Consider the following 24,071-nt stretch of genomic DNA (forward strand, 5'->3'; position numbering starts at 1 on the left):
GAAAGGACCGGGATTAGTTCCACTTTGCAAATCTTGTTGGTTCACTGAGCCTTTTTTCTCCCGCTTTGAGTTCCCTTTCTCCTCCACTTCCCTCTTTTGCTGCCAACTTTTTCTAAAGAAGATATACAATCGGGCACTGGATTATTCCGATAATAACAGAGGTGATAAATAACAAGCACCTATAATTTGTTTGCCACATTTGCTAACAGGCCCCCGCTGCACTGCTGAATGAAACCAGAGAGGGGAGAGGTGGAGGAGAGAAGGTGTTATGATGTCATAGGGAGAACTATAAGGAGGGACGGATTCGGATGTTTTAAAATATTTTTTTAATTGGTTATAAAGTGATGAGCCGCTAACAAGCGTAACCACACAAACCTGAACAGGAAAATGCAGGGCAGTGGTGATTCAGGGTCATTGCTTAAACAAAATCCTTTTATTCGTGAGGATAAAAGAACCTACATAATGTTTAACTGTAAAATTAATTAAAACTGTATTAAATTATTTATAGAATTATGAGCGCGACCTTTTGGAAAACTGATTTTTACAAATGAAAATGTGAACTGTACAGAAGTGTGTGTATGAGCGTGAAATGTGCTGTTACATCAGACAGTAGTATGTTTGGACACATAAAGTCTGATCATTTACACGAGTAATTTCAGTTCAGCATGGCAAGAAAATCTGGTTTAGAATACATTACGCTGGTCAGAAAACTCCCAGTACAAAACACTGGTGCACAAAGTGACCAGTAGAACCTTGCTACAATGAGAAAAAGAAGAGAGGCTGTCTAAAAAAACGGGACAATTATTTTCCTGCTGATACTTTATGAATAGTGTGTCCAGGATCAATCAGATCATCAGACTTCATACTGGAATTATGTTCAAATATACAGTGTATCACAAAAGTGAGTACACCCCTCACATTTCTGCAAATATTTATTATATATTTTCATGGGACAACACTATAGAAATAAAAGTAAGTTAGAGTAGTCAGTGTACAACTTGTATAGCAGTGTAGATTTACTGTCTTCTGAAAATAACTCAACACACAGCCATTAATGTCTAAATGGCTGGCAACATAAGTGAGTACACCCCACAGTGAACATGTGCTTCAGCTTCCTCAGCAAGGCAGTTGTCATCTTGGAGGTTGTGTTTGGGGTCGTTATCCTGTTGGAAAACTGCCATGAGGCCCGGTTTTCGAAGGGAGGGGATCATGCTCTGTTTCAGAATGTCACAGTACATGTTGGAATTCATGTTTCCCTCAATGAACTGCAGCTCCCCAGTGCCAGCAACACTCATGCAGCCCAAGACCATGATGCTACCACCACCATGCTTGACTGTAGGCAAGATACAGTTGTCTTGGTACTTCTCACCAGGGCGCCGCCACACATGCTGGACACCATCTGAGCCAAACAAGTTTATCTTGGTCTCGTCAGACCACAGGGCATTCCAGTAATCCATGTTCTTGGACTGCTTGTCTTCGGCAAACTGTTTGCGGGCTTTCTTGTGCGTCAGCTTCCTTCTGGGATGACGACCATGCAGACCGAGTTGATGCAGTGTGCGGCGTATGGTCTGAGCACCGACAGGCTGACCTCCCACGTCTTCAACCTCTGCAGCAATGCTGGCAGCACTCATGTGTCTATTTTTTAAAGCCAACCTCTGGATATGACGCCGAACACGTGGACTCAACTTCTTTGGTCGACCCTGGCGAAGCCTGTTCCGAGTGGAACCTGTCCTGGAAAACCGCTGTATGACCTTGGCCACCATGCTGTAGCTCAGTTTCAGGGTGTTAGCAATCTTCTTATAGCCCAGGCCATCTTTGTGGAGAGCAACAATTCTATTTCTCACATCCTCAGAGAGTTCTTTGCCATGAGGTGCCATGTTGAATATCCAGTGGCCAGTATGAGAGAATTGTACTCAAAACACCAAATTTAACAGCCCTGCTCCCCATTTACACCTGGGACCTTGACACATGACACCAGGGAGGGACAACGACATATTTGGGCACAATTTGGACATGTTCACTGTGGGGTGTACTCACTTATGTTGCCAGCTATTTAGACATTAATGACTGTGTGTTGAGTTATTTTCAGAAGACAGTAAATCTACACTGCTATACAAGCTGTACACTGACTACTCTAAGTTATATCCAAGTTTCATGTCTATAGTGTTGTCCCATGAAAAGATATAATGAAATATTTGCAGAAATGTGAGGGGTGTACTCACTTTTGTGATACACTGTACAGTACATAAAATAAACCCTGCTCACTTTTTGTTTAAAATAAATATACATTTATATCATTATCTATTCACTAGGAAAAAAAAACCAATATGTATAATCGTTTATATAATTATGACGTTATTAAGATGCTGAATGAATGGATTTAGGATGAACGAAAAGCCTAAATGTGTACTGAATTAAAACACACAACCTTTAAATAACAGAGATGCCCACTGCAGGTTTAGTATTATAATAAAACATCAGCCAAACATCCAGTTTGTGTGAATACAATTACAGACTGTAGCTCATTTGTTGCTCTGTACGCTTTGTTACTGACTGTACCGTATTATTATTCCACATTCATATTAAAACATCAGTATTGTGCTTTTTAAAGAAGTATTTAAACTTGAGTTCTTTGCATTATGTGAGATCCGAATACCCTTATTCTTTTTGTCATTTTATTTCATAAATGCCATAAATGCTAATATGTTATCTAGACTTTGGAGAAAATAGTCAATAGTTTATAGAATATTACTCAAACACATTCCTATAAGTAGTAAAATGTGTGTGTGTCTGTGTGTGCATGCTAAATCTGCCCACATGCAGTGACATTACAGGTCCTGATACATGACACCATTACATACAGATAAAGCTGTGAGCTCATCTGTGCTAAATATAAAGTCAGCAACCAAAACCACACACATCTAAATAAATAAATAAACCAGTCATGGTCGAGTGACAGGCTAGAAAAATCTGTGTCTAAAAAGTCAGGTAATGTACTCTTCTAAGAAACAACGACAATGTGCAGGATTAGAGACCTGAAACTACACCTGCCACAGTGTACTGACCGTATAACTGTCTTCTCTTCTCTTCTAAACCCTGTTTGCATGGACCCAGGCCTGGAAATGATGGTCTACTGATTTATAGAACTAAGAGGTTTTGGAAGGTTTTGGAAGGCAAAGGGAGGAGCAGAAGGAAAGTGCTGGTAAGAGTTTAAGGGCTCTGTAAGGGACTCAGGGTGGTACTGTTGGGGTTTGGGTGTTGGACCTCACCTCTGGGTCCTGTTATGACCGCTCGATGATGGTGTGTGAATGCCGTTCGGGGGGAGGTGGTCTGCGTAGGCACGTGGCTGCTGAAACCAGACTTCTCTGACTTCTTTAAAGTGGTGGGTGATGGTATGCCTGGCAAGAACGATCGATAAGTGCAGTTGTAATAAGGCAAGAACACAGAGGCTGGCGCACAGGTCAGAGGTCAGGATGTACATGTGTATCTGGGTGTTTGCAGGGCATTGGGACAAGACCCAAAAGGTAGTACACACATGTAAAATAGCTGATCAGGAGAAAGTTTATGAACTGTGTGAAGAATGCTTTCTTGCCTGAGCCTGTCATAGAGTTTTTTGGAAATGCATCAAAATTACATTTATTGTCTGAGACTGGTTTCTACTGCTTTAGTATCGGTGAACAACAGTCAGTGTGTTTCAAAGGTTTGGTCAGTATTAATTCCCTAAAAAAACTTCAGCTCCATAAATTAGGAGTACAGACCTAAAATAATTCTATTAACACATCCTACAGAACCTGTATTAATAATGAATTATAAATACGTTATAAAGAAAACAACATAGCATATACAGTCATGTGAAAAAGTTAGAACACCCCATGAGAACCTTTGTCTTTTTGAACATATTTAAACAAATGAACATTTGAGCTTCATTTGAACAGTATTGAGAAACGGAGCTTATATAACTAAACAAACAAAACTGAAAAAATTACTTTTAAACACAAGTTGTAAAATGTAATAAACAAAAAAAAAATTTTATTGTGAGGAAAAAGTTAGGACACCCTATGTCCTAATAGCTGGTGTTTCCCCCTTTGGCTGAAATAACCTCAATTAGACGTTTCCTATAACCATCTACCAGTCTCTGACATCGACTGGAAGAAAGTTTTCCACACTCCTCCATGCAGAATTTCTTCAGCTGTGTGAGGTTTGATGAGTTTCTTGCATGCACAGCCCGTTTCAAATCACCCCACAGCATCTCAACAGGATTAAGATCCTTTGACTTGGCCCTCCTTGGTGGATTTACTGGGATGTTTTGGGTTGTTGGCATGTTGCATGATCCACCTCCGCTTCAGCTTCAGTTTTTGGACAGATGGTCTTACATTTTTCTCAAGCACCCTCTGATACAGTGAAGAATTCATTGTGGATTCTATAATGGAGAGCTTGCCAGGCAGTGCTGCTGCAAAGCAGCCCCAAACCATGACATTTCCACCTCCATGCTTCACAGTTGGTATGAGGTTCTTGTTCCCAAATGCTGTGTTTGGTTTGCGCCAAACATGTCTTCTGTTACTGTGCCCAAATAATTCAGCTTTGGATTCATCTGTCCAAAGCACATTGTTCCAGAAGTCCTGGTCTTTGTCTAGATGTTCTCTGGTAAACTTTAGTCCTGCCCTGGTGTTTTTTTCACATCAAGGGTTTCCTCCTTGCTCACCTCCCATGAAAATCAAACTTGTGCAGTCTCTTTCTGATGGTAGATGCATGTACCTTGACATCAACTGTGGCAAGAGCTAGCTGTAGGTCCCGTGATGACATTGTAGGATTATTGGAGATTTCTTTACGCATCTTGCGGTCTGCTCTTGGGCTGAACTTGCTAGGACAGCCTGACCTGACCACGTTGGCAGTTGTTTTAAATGTTCACCACATGTAAATGATTTTCTGGACAGTGGAATGGCTGATTTCTAATTGTTTTTAGATCTTTTTAAATTCCTTCCCAGACTCATATGCATTTACAACCTTCTTTCTGAAGGCCTCAGAAAGCTCTTTAGATCTCACCATGGTGATATCACTTACTTCAACAATCAAGAGCAAACCAAACTAATGACTGAGGTTTAAATAAAACTCCACTGTCGCCTAACGATGGTCTAATCATTGCAGCTGATGTGGTGCACCGGATTCAAATTTTAGACATTTTAAATAGTATTAAATGTGGGGGTGTCCTAACTTTTTCCTCACAATAAATTTCCATTTTTGTTCATTACATTTTACAGTTTGTGTTTAAAAGTAATTTTTTAACATTTTATTTGTTTAGTTATATAAGCTCCATCTCTCAGTACTGTTCAAATGAAGCTCAATGTCCATATGTTTAAATGTGTTAAAAAAGACAAAGGTTTTCATGGGGTGTCCTAACTTTTTCACATGACTGTAATGTTTAAATAAACACAACATTTGTTAATATCCTTGTAATGAATACATACAACTAATGAGCTCATGAGATTGCCAACTGAGCCCCCCATAACACACACATACACATACTTTGTCATTCGTTCATTTCATCATGTTCACTACCAGCTTCTTTTTAATAATTTCATTCAGGATACATAATCTATCTATTTATGTATATATCTATCCATCCATCCATCCATCCATTCATCTGTTTATCCATCCATCCATCCATCCAGCCTGTCTGTCTGTCCGTCCATCCATCCATCTATCCAACCATCTATCTAGCTGAACACTGGTCAGGGTCACGGAAAGGGTGCCAGTTCATTAAGCTTATTGAGCTTATTATCAACACTTTTATATAAAATATAATTGTTTCAGAATATATAAAACATGGAATCTAGGATAAATATGACGTGTTGGGTGAGCAGGTACAAATGCCTGTTAGAGGAAATTCTGTGGCCGGTTAACATTTAAAATATTCAAAAATAGTCAAAAAAAAGTGTAACAAACTAAAGTTTTGGTTCTTCCCTTGGGTTTATGTCTGCAAAGACTTTTGCATGTTTGTCCTGTGACCCTGTGTGTTATTTTTAGGCGCTCTGGCTCCCTCCCACATCTAAATACATGCAGAAGGTGAACAGACTGCTATGAGTCAGAGTGAATGCATGAGAGTGTGTTACTCTGTCCAGGATTTTGTCCTATCTAGCTCCCAGTACTGAACCAAGAGGACCTGAACTCAGCACCATCCTGGCCAGGATAAAAGAGTTAGCGAACACGGTTGAATGAAAAAAGATTAAAGGGCGATACGTGGCAGCTTACTGGATCCCTAGCAAATTTACATTTTCATTTTCAGCAACTGCCTGGCAGCAGCAACCTGGCAGTGGTGGGGCTTGAACCAGTGACCTTTTGATTACTAATCCAGCTCCTTAACTGCTGTTTTATAGAACTGCAGTATAAACGCATCACAGGAAGAAAGCTGGACAGAAACATGGAAAAGTTTTGGCTGGACATGAGTAAGAACAAGTCGGAGGAGAACGGAGGACACACTGCTGCTTTTTGAGCAGTCCTGAGTGTGTGTGTGTGTGTGTGTAAGACACTCTAAGTGTATGTATGCACTCTGAAGTCTGCAGGTCTGTGAGTAATGAACACTTGTAAAGGTTCTGTCAGTTGGAATCACAGCCGGTCTCACTCAGCACTTTCTCTTCCGAGTACTTATTACACACGTGGTGCTGGTTCACGCCTCTTCCTCTCTCTCTCTCTCTCTCTTCCCTTCATTCTCCTCTAGCTGACAATTTGACAGAGCTTGCGAGGCTGTGATTGTAGATCCGGCGTGTGTGTCTGCAGCTGTCCGGTACTTCCGTTTCTCCGCACACGAGCCTGTCCAGCACGTCATTCAGTAACAGAACAGCTCAGCAGCTTCTCCTTCATCAGCACACACTCGGACTGAAACTCACTACTAGCACGTACACTGAGTGTGTTCCTATTCATGCTGATGATTGGATCACTGAAGGATTTCACGGTTGTCTGATCATACTAATGATCATCTAAACAATGTGTTTCAACAACTGAGATCAAATCACGGTTGTTCTGAGTGTGTTGACTTAAAAAAAATGAAATACTGCAAATCATTCGATTTTTGACAATATTCCTATTATTAAGGTAACAGTCGGTGATATGATTTCATTTTTAATCTATCACTTTATCCTGGTGACGGTCACAAATGCAGGGCAGGAATACCCAAAGCCCCTCACAGCCGAACATTTCTGTGTAAATGCATGGCCGGCCGATAGCACCGCAAAGTTTGGAATCTGGATCTAAAGTGAAGGTGGACCAGCGTAATAATCCACTGTGCCATCCGAGTGCCTTATGATCTGATTTCTCAGACAGATAATGTGATGAATTGGGGTGAAACGATTTACTTTCCAGTACAAAAGTAGTAACATCTCTACAAGTAAATCAAGTAGATTATAATTTTACATTGTGGTAGCTACTGCTGGGCCCCTGAGCCCTTAATGGCTGACTGACCAATAGCAGCACTGGGGATTCGAACCCTGGATACCAGCGGCAGTGGGCTAGTGCAATTTATCGCGGTGTCACCCGAGCACCCTCAGGTGTATTTAATTCTCTAATACCAGCACTTCTGTTAACAAAAACCTGGGTCTTCTAAATTCACTTAGTCATCATTAAATAGTTCAGATTATGTGTTCAAGCTGTTTAAGTACCGCTTATATCTTTTGTTTTATTATTATTACACATATTTAATAAGTTTCACTTACAAACAGCCCTAACTAACACACATTATTCATTATTTCATTCATCATGATGTACTTTTCTTGCTGTGTGTTGTAAGTTAGAAGGTTATTTGTAGCTTTCCTTTGAATAACCCGATAATTAAACTTCATTGGCTTTACTGAATTGGAGGAACAGCCATACTCCCATCATAGCTTCGTTTCAGATTTCAGTTTACACCAGCACTTAAATAACCAGCAGAAATCTGTTCCTCGTCTGGTTATTAGTCTGGATGTAAATGCATTCTTTGATTTCAAGAAATCAGATTAAGACATGGATTTTAGCCCAGTAATCAGATTATTATGTACACGTATCTATCAGATTTCTACAGCTGTGCATGTGTGAGAGGACACAGCTGGATTACGCCAGGCTGCGTTCTAACAATGTTATAGTAAGTAACAGTAATAGTAAGTGTGTATAATAAATAATGAATGTGGTTTAGGTCCTGATACACTATGTGGTGCATTACTCTAGGTCTAACAGCTCAAACAAGATGGCAGTGTGTACTGTTTTCACATGAAGATAAAAAATGAATATTTAAAACACCAGTAATTCTTAAACAGTTTTAATTAAAACATCATAAACTACCACAGCTATGAAATATTTCCTTTGTTATTTGCAGCTGGCCAGGTGTGGCCCTGATAGCACTAGCCACTGATTAAATGTTAAATTAAATGCACAAATATCTGACTATTCAAAGAGCAACATCTGGGTTTAGAGCCCCAGTTCTTTAGCACTACTTGATCTATAAAATAAATCACTGGGATACACCGGGCGAGAGGCAGGAATACTCTGGACAGGACGCCAATCCATCGCAGGGCTTTTGGCCGTCTTCACTCTCAGACGTAGCCAATCATGTCTGCGTAGATGTCAGGCCAGTCAATAGCATAGCTGAGATTCAAACCCGGTCTAGTGTTTTAGACCGCTGCACCACCCAAGCGCTTAGTTCCGATGTAATTATTGTATTTCACCTTAGGGTTTATTGTACATTGCAAAGTACTGTTTTGAATAATGGTGTCTTGTTATAAAGGCTCCAGAGTCACTTGTGTCTGATGAGCATAGAATCGTTAACGAATTACTCATCCATGTTCTATATTTAAATGTATCTTGTTTTAAAGACTGTTCAGATATAAACTGCTTTCTGTAGCCAAATACTGTATTTTGGCGGGAGGCGGGTGATCTAATACTTCTTATTTCTGAGTAATATATGATGTATATGATGCAGAATGGTAACATGAGCAACTTCACTACAGTCAGTCTGTTACCAGTCACCATCGGACTGGCACATGCAACCACAGTGATCAAGGTTTTATAAGGTCAGGCTACTTTTATCCCACAACTTTCAACAGCTACCAAATATAGATAATCATTCTACCACATAACACAAGGGAAAGCAAGCAAGTACACAAACTCAGATAAATAATAAAACACACAACTGTTATCCTGTTCAGATCAGCCCCCACATCAACCATCATGCTGGTGTTTAATGCAAATCCCATATAAACTGAAATAGGGGTATACAATAATTCATGCACAAATAAAGATACAGGGTTTAATCCGGATGATGGATGAACTTTTGGAAACTCTTTTTGGGTGGAGATGTGGGAGAGGAGAATCACCAGGACGACAACAACCTAAACACCATCAACACACTGGAAACCACAACCACACTGGTCCTCTGAAATAGGGAATGAGGATGGGGTGAGGTGAAGTGGAGCAGGGTGCGGGGGGGAGAAGAATGACAGAGATTTACCTTGTCTTGAGATGAACGAACTAGCTAGCGAGCCGCGTAGTTTATATCCAGCTTTGAAGGACAAGGGAGGAAAAAAAACAGGGGGGAGAAAAGAAAAAAGAGGCAGGGTGAATAAAAGAGCAAAGTGAGAGCCAGCTCAGCAATTAATCTCAGACATGTTCTCCTCTCGGACGGGACAAGCAGTGCTCGGTTCACAAACACACACACACACAATCACACACACACACACACACACACACACACAATCACTGTGCAAAAAACATATACACAAATACTTCTATAGACATGTGGGTAATTTTTTATCCCAATAAAGTGCATTTGTATATTCTATTTATGCTTTTTTCTCTTTTAATCCTAATCTAGTCATATCCAATTACCCAGTTGTATCTCCTCTACTGCTGGAGACCAAGGACGGCCCTAACACACACCCTAAAAGTACCTAACACACACCCCCTTCGACATAGTTGCTAACAGCATTAGTAACACAAACAGAGAGTCACGCACTGCTCTACGTTATTCCCCGTCTCTGTATAGAGACCATTATCCAGCCAGCAGAGGCCGTAAATGCAGCAGCAGTGAGGAATCCCTTGGGCCTGCCCTCCCCCAGACACATCCAGTCATGTCTGTGTAGGCACCCGGCTGTGAAACACCCTTGTCAGTTAACACCGATCATTAATGCATCTACAAATGCAAGTTAACATGACATACATGAGAAAGAAAACAAAAGAGAGATCAGATAGAGTAAAGGAAGAGTGTAAAGGTCTGCCATGCTGGCTGGCATTATTAGGCCTGACCTTGTCCTCTGCTAGATCTGTGTAGGGTGAGAAGCCTTGCTGAGAATGCTGGGATATGCTTATACAGCAGGGTTTAAGTCATAATGTTACAGAGAGAGGGAGCCTGACATAAGACAGTAGGTAGCAAAGTTTAGACAGATTTATAGTCATTCACCTAGCAGCACTGCAGCGCCTTCCACAAAACATAAACACACACACACACACACACACAGGTTTGTTGATGAATCAGCAATAACATAAAGGACAAACGTTCACAAACTGTAACTGATGTCTGAGTAGAATGTTAAAGATATATCCACCTCATCTCTATACAGCTATCTTACTATCACTCCATAAAACTGCACTTTATAGGTTTACAATCATTGACTGTAGCATAGTGCAACTTGGCATCATCCCATGGATTGGAACTAACATAGTTTCAACAACAAATAGAAATTTATTTTAATATGAATGGTAAAGAAAGGCAAACTGAGCTACTTAAAATCAGAAAGAGTCTCCAGGTAGAGATAAAATGTATTTTTAAACTCTTATAGTTGTGTGATGGACATTTCTTAGCACAAAAGTGACATTTACAAAATAGTGTTTGTGTCCGGTGCTGGTATAAGTGCAGGGTATCATCAAAGTACCAACACAATACCAATAAAGCAAGGCCATAATCACAAAATATATTCAAATATGCACCACAACTAAGATTAGCTTCAAATCTTAGTGGTGCTATCGGCTGGCCTGACATCTACGCAGACATGATTGGCTGTGTCTGGGTGTGATTGATTGGCGTCCTGTCTAAGGTATTCCTGCCCTGTGCCCCCCCCCGCCACGACCCTAACCAGGATAAATTAAATATAATGAACCACTAACCACTAACCGTGTCACATAACCCTGGATCTGAGCTGTAGTGGGCTAGTGTGTTTTACCAACAGAACACTCAGGAGTCAGGAAGCTGAGACCAAACTGAAGTCGTATTAGTAAAGTCTGACTGTGTTCAAATAGTTTTAAAATCAATATTTAAATTTGTATACATTAAATAAAGTAAAATTAAATTAAGTTCTGTGTGGTAATTAGGATATACCACGGCACTATGAAGATCCTTAAAAAATAAATACAGAAGTCTACTGGAAGTCACTTAAAGTGATTACCTGTAGGCTTCAGTATTTATTTTTTAAAGATCTTCAAAGTGCCCTGGTTTGTCCTAATTACACAGCACTTACAATAATACCACTTTATTTAATATATAAAATAAGGTATGTCATACAATATATGTCCATACTGCACACCCTAACCTGTGTGCCACTACAAAACCCAGGAGCTCGACCCAAGGAAACCGGCCCAAAGGAAATAGTGCTAAAATTTGCAAAACTTTAAAAAATTCACTCCAAAATTCTACACATAATCAGAAAACAAGAATAACAGAGAGAAAAAATGATGAAATGCAAAACGGTCACAAGGCAGGCTGCCACTCATAATCATTAAACACTCAAAAACATACACACATATGAACACACACACACACGGCATATATACATTCATTATATTATTCATATATAAATATTTATAAACGATTATTCTCTTCCGTCTCGAAGTCTTTGATCCTTGTTGATGGGTGTGTGTGTGTGTGTGTGTGTGTGTGTGTGTGTGTGGACATCTGGACGTGGGTTCATTTGAATGCCTGTGTTCTCATGTATGTTTATGTGCATGTGTATGTGTGTGGGTGTGTGTGCATGTGCATGAGTGTGTATGTGCATGTGTGTGTGTGCATGTGTGTGTATGTGTGCTTGTGTGTCCATGTGCACTTGCATGGGTGTGTGCAGTGTGCATGAGTGTGTATGTGCATGTGTGTCTGTGTGTGTATGTATGTGTGCTTGTGTGTCCATGTGCACTTGCATGGGTGTGTGCAGTGTGCATGAGTGTGTATGTACATGTGTATGTGTGTGTGAGTGAATGTCCTTGTGTGTGTGTGTGTGTGTGTGTGTGTATGTGAACATGCATGTGTGTGAGTGAATGTGCTTGTGTATACACAGCTATGTCGTGTGAGGGAAAACAGGATTAGGTGTATGGAGTATGGCTGGCTCTGTGTGTGTGTGTGTGTGTGTGTGTGTGTGCTTGTGTGTACACTACTATGTTGTGTGAGGGAAAACAGGATTAGGTGTATGGAGTATGGCTGGCTCTGTATGTGTGTGTGTGTGTGTGTGTGTGTGTGTGTGTGTGCTTGTGTGTACACTACTATGTTGTGTGAGGGAAAACAGGATTAGGTGTATGGAGTATGGCTGGCTCTGTATGTGTGTGTGTGTGTGTGTGTGTGTGTGTGCTTGTGTGTACACTACTATGTTGTGTGAGGGAAAACAGGATTAGGTGTATGGAGTATGGCTGGCTCTGTATGTGTGTGTGTGTGTGTGTGTGTGTTACCTGGCTCTACTTCATGCCAGCTGGTAGCGTGGCTTCCGCTTCCCGGAGATCGGCCCTGACCGGGGTAGTATGACTCCTCACCTGGACTGTCCACCTCCTCCTCCATACATTTAATACGCTTCGCAGAACTGCAGAGAGAGAGAGAGAGAGAGAGAGAGAGAGAGAGAGAGAGGGAGAATGGTCACTGGTAATCAATTCTATACGATGAGTGTAGGCTGCCAGTATGTAGGCTGGCTAATATCCACCAGCAGCACCTCAACATGCAGGGTTAGCACTAATCTTCTCTAAGAGGAAGCTAAATCAAGATCAGGGCCAACCTTAGGGCACCTCTCTGCTGTGTGGAGGGTAGAGCAGGCACCAAAGTCTTCTTTACATAGAAAGGAATGCTGATACAATGAATAGTAAACAGAGAATATTTATAGTTTATAGGTGATGTATTTTAATGCTGTGTGAAGTGAGTGCTGTGGTAGATTATGACGTCTGTCAGCCAGTGGTGCAAAATCTGCTGTGAATTTACAGCATCTGAATATAACAACCTCTGTTTTTAATACAGTGTATAATGATATTATTATAAGTATTATTGTTATGTAGTGCAATATAGACAGGCATAATGTAAAGGTCTATGTATATGATGTGTAATTATCTGTAGAATTAATGTGTAATAAAATAGGAATTATTTAGTGCAGTGCAAAATCCTTAACTGTTTGGAAAAAGTCTAGTGGGTGCCAATCAGTGCTGGGCTACAAGGATGGTTAGAAGAAATGCTAAATTCTCCAGCTTTCTACTCTTGTACAAGTTATTTTATATACATTTTAATTTGTTTGTTTGTTTGTTTATTAGGATTTTAATGTCATGTTTTACACTTTTGGTTACATTCATGACAAAAACGATAATTACTGGTTACATCAAGATTCATCAGTTCACAAGGTTATATCGAACACAGTCATGGACAATTTTGTATCTCCAGTTTACCTCACTTGCACGTCTTTGGACTGTGGGAGGAAACCGGAGCACCCGGAGACACGGGGAGAACATGCAAACTCCACACAGAAAGGACCCGGACCGCCCCACCTGGGGATCGAAACCAGGACCTTCGTGCTGTGAGGCGACAGTGCTACCCACTTAGCCACCGTGCCGCCCACATTTTTGTTCTAGTTTGTTTTTACTTATTTTGATATTTAAATAACACCAATAAAAACACAGAATTAAAAGTGAAATGTGTCAAAATATCAGCAATTTTATTTTTGTGCTCTGAGTGCACTACAAGTGTAGTGACGTGTGATGTGTTTACAATCAGGGATGGACAACAGGTAAAATCGTAGATTTTAATAGATTCAGTTCAATTAGATTCAACCTTGTTGTCACTGTGCAGAGTACAGAGTCAGTTCAGGGCCAATATCCCAGCTCGTTTTTTTGGAAGATGGGGTCAGAGCCATTGTACGACGCTCCTGGAGCAGAGAGGTATAAGGGCCTTGCTCAAGAGCCCAAAAGTGGCTGAATAGCAGAGACTGGTTTCGAACTGACAATCTTCCGATTCATAGCCCGACACTCTACCCACTAGGCTGCCACTGTCACTATGCTGCCACTAATAGGACATTCACCTGCATAAAACATCTAAACATTAGCACGAACAGAGTTTGTGATCAGGTTTTATGAAGTAATTTTTATGATACTGAATTATGTTTCACTACGGCTGACCAGACATGGATTTTACTGCATCTTATCAGGATACTTTCCAAACACATGATGCATAAAATGACCGAGCGTAAACGTGGCAAAAGCCAGAGATTTTAAATCCTTATAACTTGATTAGGCGAGGTGATTCATTATGAGTCTATTTTCAAATTCCACCTGCACCGTGTCACCGCCACGCCTCTCTCTCTCCAGTGCTGGATCTGACTAAGGTGAATTGAAAGTCTGACTGTTCCTTAAGCCCTCACCTGCAACATGGACCCTACACTCATATTCCTGACGTTTAGGATGTCACATTTAGGGTTATTTGCAGCCATGTAGCTAAGCAGATTTTCCCAGCCAACAACCACATGGATTCACAGGACGTTATCAGTGTAATAAACAGGGTGCAGAGTGAAGAACTCTCAGGTGGACGTCCATCGTTAAAGCAATATAACGGTTCTGTTTAATACAAACGCTAATGGCTTCACTTATCTGCTGAAGCAGTGCTCTGACATTTATTTGTTAATGTAAAGCCTACTGGTGTTTTTCACTCATAATCACTTAATTACTTGCTAGCATGCAGCCACACACAGCCTTCTTGTTCCAGATGTTTTCTTTGGCAGGTTTGGCCGAAGAGGCCACTGAAGCATGTGGGCAGAGCACGCGCGTGGCTCACACACATATAAATATACACAGACACACATAAACCGTACACAAACCACACACAGACACACACACATGCACCCATAAATACAAACACACACACATGCACGCACATACCCGAACCTACACACAAATACACACGCATATAAATATACACAGGCACACATAAACCGTACATGAACCACACACATACGCACACCCGCACTCACACACATACACAGGCACGCACACATACACACATACACTCATACACAAATACACTCACGCACACATGCACGCAGACACATACAGGCACGCACACATAGACGCACAAACAAATGCACACACGTACACATGCCCGCACACACACATACAGGCGTGCGCACATGTATGCATGCACACATACACTCACACACATGCACAAACACACACATACATACACTCACACACACATGTACACACACACACACACTCATACACACATGCATGCTCACACACATGCACAAACACACACATACACACATACACACATACAGTGTATCACAAAAGTGAGTACACCCCTCACATTTCTGCAAATATTTTATTATATCTTTTCATGGGACGACACTATAGACATAAAACTTGGATATAACTTAGAGTAGTCAGTGTACAACTTGTATAGCAGTGTAGATTTACTGTCTTCTGAAAATAACTCAACACACAGCCATTAATGTCTACATGGCTGGCAACATAAGTGAGTACACCCCACAGTGAACATGTCCAAATTGTGCCCAAAGTGTCAATATTTTGTGTGACCACCATTATTATCCAGCACTGCCTTAACCCTCCTGGGCATGGAATTCACCAGAGCTGCACAGGTTGCTACTGGAATCCTCTTCCACTCCTCCATGATGACATCACGGAGCTGGTGGATGTTAGACACCTTGAACTCCTCCACCTTCCACTTGAGGATGCGCCACAGGTGCTCAATTGGGTTTAGTCCATCACCTTTACCTTCAGCTTCCTCAGCAAGGCAGTTGTCATCTTGGAGGTTGTGTTTGGGGTCGTTATCCTGTTGGAAAACTGCCATGAGGCCCAGTTTTCGAAGGGAGGGGATCATGCTCTGTTTCAGAATGTCACAGTACATGTTGGAATTCATGTTTCCCTCAATGAACTGCAGCTCCCCAGTGCCAGCAACACTCATGCAGCCCAAGACCATGATGCTACCACCACCATGCTTGACTGTAGGCAAGATACAGTTGTCTTGGTACTTCTCACCAGGGCGCCGCCACACATGCTGGACACCATCTGAGCCAAACAAGTTTATCTTGGTCTCGTCAGACCACAGGGCATTCCAGTAATCCATGTTCTTGGACTGCTTGTCTTTAGCAAACTGTTTGCTGGCTTTCTTGTGCGTCAGCTTCCTTCTGGGATGACGACCATGCAGACCGAGTTGATGCAGTGTGCGGCGTATGGTCTGAGCACTGACAGGCTGACCTCCCACGTCTTCAACCTCTGCAGCAATGCTGGCAGCACTCATGTGTCTATTTTTTAAAGCCAACCTCTGGATATGACGCCGAACACGTGGACTCAACTTCTTTGGTCGACCCTGGCGAAGCCTGTTCCGAGTGGAACCTGTCCTGGAAAACCGCTGTATGACCTTGGCCACCATGCTGTAGCTCAGTTTCAGGGTGTTAGCAATCTTCTTATAGCCCAGGCCATCTTTGTGGAGAGCAACAATTCTATTTCTCACATCCTCAGAGAGTTCTTTGCCATGAGGTGCCATGTTGAATATCCAGTGGCCAGTATGAGAGAATTGTATCCAAAACACCAAATTTAACAGCCCTGCTCCCCATTTACACCTGGGACCTTGACACATGACACCAGGCAGGGACAACGACACATTTGGGCACAATTTGGACATGTTCACTGTGGGGTGTACTCACTTATGTTGCCAGCTATTTAGACATTAATGGCTGTGTGTTGAGTTATTTTCAGAAGACAGTAAATCTACACTGCTATACAAGCTGTACACTGACTACTCTAAGTTATATCCAAGTTTCATGTCTATAGTGTTGTCCCATGAAAAGATATAATGAAATATTTGCAGAAATGTGAGGGGTGTACTCACTTTTGTGATACACTGTACATACACTCACACACACATACAGGCACGCACACATACACATACACACATACACTCCCACACACATGTAAACAGTGCATGTGAAACAAAATCTGCTTGTGTTATTTGGCAGTATACTTAATGTGGAACTTCTGGAAGTGAAACAAGCACCTATTCACTAAGCTCTATGTATTTACTCCACACAGCAAAACAGTTCATTAAAACATTATTGATATGTATTTTATACATACAAAGTCACATAAACATGCATTTTGGGGAATTAAGAGGTGTTTACATTTACTGCACTAAGCTGACACTGTTATCCAAAGTGACTCACATGTGTGTATTGTTTACAATCTGAGTAATTGAGGGTTAAGCGTCTCTTGAACAACTGAGGACCCAAGAGTGGCAACCTGGCAGCAATGGGGTTAGAACCAGTAACCTTCCAATCACTAGTCCAGTATTAGTCCTGTACCTTAACCACTAAGCTACCACAGTCCAGTTTGTAGATCAAGATCCAATAGAAAAAGGTTTAACTTGATTACTTTAATACAGTATTTGCAGCAGACCATAAATGTCTGATAGTAGCAGCGTTGATGAGTCTTTTATCTGTACGCTTAAGTGCTTTACCCTTCAAGTGCACCTGCCTTTAATAAAGTTCTGTTAGGATTTTAAAACTATTAAACTATCAAGCTCTATTAAATGTACAGAAACAAAGATTTAAGTGTATGATGGAACACTGCGTCTGTATTAAATCCTCACCACCTTCTTTTGTTTATTCATTATTCATTAATAAGTTTATAAGCTACACTAACCATACAAATAAACGTTGTGGATGTATTGTTGGTATATAATTCCTGACCACTCCATCTGTTGCTCTGTACATTATGTCTCCCCCTGTACATTTATCATTCGAAAGAGACCCCATAGGACCCTGACTGACCAGATGATGTTTGGGTGGACAATTTCCAGCACTGCAGTGACTTTAACATGGTAATGACATGGTGGTATGCTGTACTTGTATAAGTGTAGCAGGTGCAGCAGTGATGTTGTGATTTTTAAACCCCTCAGTGTCAGTGCTGGGAGGAAAATAGTCCTCCAACCAGAAATATAAAGCCGGTACCATTCTGTGATCAGAGTGTGTTCACTGTTAAAAGACTACAGGAGGATTGTGCATGAAAAAAGAAAATAACACACACACACACACACACATGCACACACACACACACATCTGCACCTGTCTGTAGGTCTGAACCATGCCAAGAAAAAGAGCTGGGCACACAGGATAGCTTTTCATTTGGGAAAGTGTGTGTGTGTATGTGTGTGTGTGTGTGTGTGTGGTCAGGCATGCAGGCAGTTCTAGAACGAGGCTCCAGGTGGACACATATGCTGGCTGCTCCCAGACCTCCAGCTCCTACAGACTCTCTTCAAGCCTCAGCCAGCACATCGATCTCTGCCTGCTCTGATTAATTAAGATCCATAAGATCCAAAGACACACACGGGCAGGTGGGGTGTGTGTGTGTGTGTGTGTGTGTGTGTGTGGAGGGAGGGCTTTGTATAAAGTGTTTGGGAAAATTACCTGCTAGAAGAGGTGCTGGGTAAAGGCCGTCTCATGGCACCTGGGCTCATACTGTAGTAAGAGGAGGTGTCCAATTCTGCCAGGGAAAAGTTGGGTCCCGTGCCTGCTGCGATGGGGGCTGCAACACACACACACACACACACACACACACATACACACACACACACACACACAGGAAAAGGAAAAAGTGAGCAAATGAAAATATTTAGACGCCTGACCATAAGGTTGTTGGACTCCTATTTTAAAAACAAATAACAAATAACAACAGCTACAGTTCTGAGAATGCTTAGCACAGGATTTTGCAGTATTTCTGTAGGAATTTGTGCCCATTCAGCCAAAAGAAAACCCAGTTGATGTTCCAGTTCATTCCAAAGCTATTCAGTGAGACTGAGGGCCTTCCTTAAACTGTTTACATTAACATTTTCAGCATTTAGCAGACACCTTCATCCAAAGCGACTTACAGTACCGTGACAGTATACAGTCTGAGCAATTGAGGGTTAAAGGCCTTGCTCAAGGGCCCAGCAGGAGAAACCTGGCAGTGGTGTGGTTTGAACCAGTGACCTTCTGATTACTAGTCCAGTACCTTAACCACTAGGCCACAACCACCCGCAAACTGTTGCTGCAAAGTTGGAGGCATTTCATTTCCTTTATATAATTCATTTATTACACCTGTTAGCAACTGTTCTGGCTGAAGCACATGAATTTAATAATTAGAAGTGGTGTCCCAATACTTTTGTCTATATAGTGAATGTCAGCATTTGTATTAATAAAATAATAAGTTTAAAATCTTCTCAGCTCAGGAAGGTGCAACTGATAGAATTGATCAAACAAATAAAATGTCATATAACAGTTACAAGGAGGTACGTTACACACATTTTGGAATAGAACCATCTCCCCGTTGTTGACAGCAGATTTTTCCAATTAAAAAATACACAGACGTCCTTGCTAGACTTTTAGCACAGGAATCAGACATTTTTGCATTTGTTAGTAGTTTAGATAAATGGTTGAACCTAAGAATTTTGTGGTCATGTCTATGATGTAAACAGACCTGTGTGTTCCACACTCATTCATTGTCTGTTTTACCACGGCTTTATTCTGGTCAGGGTCAAAGTGGGTCTGATTCTTTGGGCGGAACACCCCGGACAGGTAGCCAGTCCATCACAGGGCAAACACACACACCCGCACACTCACACTCAGGGCAATTTCTAGTAGCTCCAACTGGCCTGTCTGCATAACTTTGTAGCTCTGGGTCGAAACTGAAGCAAACCCACACAGACACTGGGAGAACATGCAAACTCCACGCAGAAGGAATAAAACTCAGGCCCTTTTACATTTACATTCACATTTACATTTTCAGCATTTAGCAGACGCCTTTATCCCAAGCGACTTACAGTACTGTGACAGTATACTGTCTAAGCAATTGAGGGTTAAGGGCCTTGCTCAAGGGCCTAACAGTGGCAAACTGGCAGTGGTGGGGCTTGAACCAGCGACCTTCTGATTACTAATCTAGCTTAACTACTAGGCTACAACTGTGAGGCAACAGCGTTCACATACTGCTGATCGGTATTGATTGTTTAAGAAAACGGCAACAGCTAACATGGGCTGTGTCCCAAATTCCACTTAGTAGTATGTCCTATTAATGCACTCAAACGGTAGTAGCACTCAGGATGCAATCAGTCTTGCAACCTGTGAGCGTAGTGATATTCAATCGTAGCCTCGTATATAGTCAACATTTGCGAAGACTTTCCCCAGACACCAAACCTTGTTACAGAATGACGTCTGGACATGCAAGACCAGCACATGCTGGGCAAAATCTCCTGACAATAAGCGGACATTAGATTTCCATTTAACGTTTCTTCTCTCCATTACCAGGCCCGATAAAACCACTTCAGCCTTCACCTTGTTTTGCCCAACTGCATTAGGTTAAACGCCGGCTGGCCGCAAAGCCCCCCGTGCCTACTCGTGTAGATGGCTGGCAGGCGCTCCGCTCTATCGAACGCCTTTGTCATCCACTCCATAAAGATCTGATGCCTCTTTATATTCATCGTGACTGAGACCACTATTTTTGATGAGGACAGCGCAAACGTGTAAGGAAGCAGGTCTGGTCCTGCATACATAATACGCTGCAGCCGGGCCAAGGATGGAGGGAGAAGGGGAGGGGGGCAGACGACAGCATGGAAGAGCCTGATAGACACGGTAATGGGCCTCCTAATTAACATTGGAAGAGGACACGGGGGGTTAGAGGGAAAACTTGGACCCTAAGAAAGAGAGAGAGACAGAAAAAGCCATCGAGGCTCAGAGGAAAGTGGGAGGGCAAGACGGTTCCAGCCAAACAGAAGGTGAAAAAGTCGAGCACGTGGAGGTAAAGAGAGCCAAACTCTATCACTTCTGAGTCATCTCTTTATTTTAATTTCATCCTGGACCGGCCCTCCCCTCTAATAGAAGCGGCGGGGCCAGTTATTTACGAGCCGCAGTAAAGCCTAGCACATTTGCATGGCTAATAGTGGGACATGAAGTAATTTGTGTGAGAGCTAACCTGGGCACCGGGCTGCAGTAACTCAGCCTGCCTGGGCACACACACACACACACACACACACACACATACATACACACACAGAGAGAGCAACCGGTCGACAGCGCTGCAGTTTGGGGGAGAAAAATGAACACGCTGCACTCTGTCTGACTGGAATGGAAATCAATCATAAAGGTAATCCAGGGTCTCTACCTCTTAAGGGCTTTAGCGAGTGCTTTTGCTCGCAGGATCCCAAATGAAGCCGGTGGCTATCAGACCAGCATTGATCTCCCTCTCTCTCTCTCTCTCTCTCTCTCTCTCTCCCTCTCTCTCTCTTTAGCCTCCCCCCTCTCGCGTCCATTCTCTCTCTCCAGCTCTGCTTTCCCAGGCTCCGCTTTCAGAGTTTCCAGAGCTGAAACTACATTAGCTAAACGTTTCAATCTATTTTACCTATTAGAGAGGGTGCTTAGTTCAAAGGAAGATAGGAAGGGAAAAAAACCCCCCACAAAGATATAAAAATAGATTACACTTCTATAAATACAGCTACAGCCACACTGCTTAGGTCAGGACGACTACTGTTTACCCAAACGCTTGATCTGTGGCAGGCAAAAGTAGGATTACAAAAGCAATCAATAAAATATGCAATATTTAGAATAATAATGCTATTACGCTAACCCAGCACTGCTGAGATATGGGTTCGAATCTCAACTGTGCTGTCGACCAGGCTGGGTGTCTATACAGACCTGATTAGCTGTGTTCGTGAAAAGATAGGGGGTAAAAGCATAGGGGGTATTCCCACCGTGTGTCCAGTGTTTCCCAGTGATTTATTTAATATATTATTTAGTATGGGACTAGTAATTAGAAGGTTTACGGTTCAATCCTCACTGCAGCCAAGATACCACTGTTGGGCCCCTGAGCAAGGCCCTCAACTGCTCAATTGTGGTCGGTCATAATTTTAAGTTGCTCTGGATAAAAACCGCCTGCTAAGTGCAGCAGATGTAAATACAAGGAAAGAAACGGAAGTCTGAGACTGTTAGGACTGGTACTCAGACCAGCTTGTTTATTCATTTGTTTAGAAAAAACAAATCATGAAGAGCTGTTGAGAAAATGGGGCGGAGGTGGGTGGAGGATTCATCAAGGACGAGAGAAGGGCATAGAAGGGAATGATGGGTAAATATGTATATAGGGTGTCCATTAGAAGTTGGGAGGAGTGGGCGCCCAGGTGGCGCAGCGGGATCTTCCGCTAGCACACCAGCACAGAGTTTCTGAACTTCTCGGTTGGAAACTCGGTGTTGCCACCGGTTGGCTATTCGCTATCTGGCGGGCATAATTGGCAGTGCCTGCAGCAGATACTGTATGTGCAGGGTGAGGGCCGTACTGTGTGTGGGTGGGTGGGTCTTCATACGCTGTGTAAGGACACTGATTGGCGGAAGAGGCGCCCGTGCAGAATGCAGGGGCGAGAAGAGGAGGGCTGTACACGTGTCGGACGAGGCGTGTACAGCGACGTGCTCTCCTCGGATGCAATCTGGTATCTCTCAGCAGCGGAAGACAAAATTGAGTGTGTTAAATCAGGAGGAAAATGGGGAGAAAATGCATTAAAAAATAAAATAAATAAAATAAAATAAAATAAATAATAAAATAAATAATAAAATAAAATAAAAAAGTTTGAGTTGTGTCCATTTCTCCCAAACTTATATGATTTAACATTATACAGATTATAACAATAAACCATTATATGATTTAACTGATTTAAATGATTTAACAGATTGTAAAATTAATATCGTTATTAACATGATCAGTATGTCATAAATTTGAGAATCTGGGGAAGTTTAAGTAGCTTTTGTTTAAGTAAAACTGCCAAACCCACAGGTATCCTAAACACGGCCTTAAATTCTAAACCAAAGCTGTCAATCAAACGTCTGAGATCTCATTTAAAGCTAACTAACACAAATAACAAGTGCAAAATACACTGTGTAAATGAGGTGTTCCAGACAGGTAACAAGAGTAGTAACAAGTACGGTCTTCAGTTTAAGAGGCAGCCACTTCCTCTTCATACTCACAGAGCGAACCCTCCACCCTCCACCCTCCCAGTCCCGGTTTATACTGTCACAAAAGCTGAAGGGTCTGTTCATTTATAAAAGAGCTAGCTATGTAGCAAGAGGCGGAAGAACTACTTTAGTTCAGCAGGATTCTCAGTCTGAAGCATTTGACAACAAAAAACATCAATTATGTCTCCAGCCTGTCCTCGTCCACCTTTCCCCTACTTCTTTCCTCATAAACCAAGGCATGATGGGAGCTTCTACAAGAGCTAGTGAGAAGCAAGCCAGTCCTGGACTGAGGATTGTCAGGCAGTAGTTCTAGGATGAGTATTTCCCTTCTGTTTCTTTACCACCTTTCTCCTGTACTGCTGTAACAAGTTCATTTCCCCAAGGGGATCAATAAAGTCTTATCTTATCTTAAACATCATTTTAATTTTTACAGTCCTTGCTTGCAATCGTAAACATTGTAAATATTCCTATCCCCCCGCCACACACACACTTTACTTATTGATGCGAGAGGACATTATGGCTGTGGCGTCTGGTACGGACCAACAGAAGAGCCACTGAGGCTCGAATTGCAGATGATTTTAATCCTGATGATGAGGTGAATGTGTCACAACACATGTACGTATATGGGGCTGCGCACACACACACACACATCTCATCACACCAGAATGTTCCATCAGTGTTCATCATTAAAGACTGGAGTGTATGGTGCAGTACAGATGGCTGTCACCGGTGGGCTCAGCGTTGGCACTTTCCCAGAGGCTCTTGGAGGGCGGGCGGCCCCAGGGCTACGATGAAAAAACAACAGTGTGGGAAATTATGCCGCTCCCTCGTCTTCTTTATTAT

General features: G+C 42.0%; 1 protein-coding gene across 4 annotated transcripts in view; it reads right to left on the reverse strand.

Moving 5' to 3' along the window:
• Positions 1-24,071, reverse strand: part of nfia (nuclear factor I/A) — a 224,705-nt gene that overhangs the window by 31,352 nt on the left and 169,282 nt on the right. For 3 of the 4 annotated variants that reach the window (XM_063013137.1, XM_063013136.1, XM_063013140.1), the window contains 3 exons: positions 18,669-18,786; positions 12,670-12,797; positions 9,473-9,523 (listed from right to left, as the gene is read on the reverse strand). In XM_063013137.1, coding sequence (XP_062869207.1) covers positions 9,473-9,523; positions 12,670-12,797; positions 18,669-18,786 — 297 coding nt within the window. The remainder of the gene's footprint in view (positions 1-9,472; positions 9,524-12,669; positions 12,798-18,668; positions 18,787-24,071) is intronic. The other variant, XM_063013138.1, reaches the window with a different exon arrangement.

The sequence above is a fragment of the Trichomycterus rosablanca genome, chromosome 17, assembly GCF_030014385.1.
Source record: "Trichomycterus rosablanca isolate fTriRos1 chromosome 17, fTriRos1.hap1, whole genome shotgun sequence".
Lineage (NCBI taxonomy): Eukaryota > Metazoa > Chordata > Actinopteri > Siluriformes > Trichomycteridae > Trichomycterus > Trichomycterus rosablanca.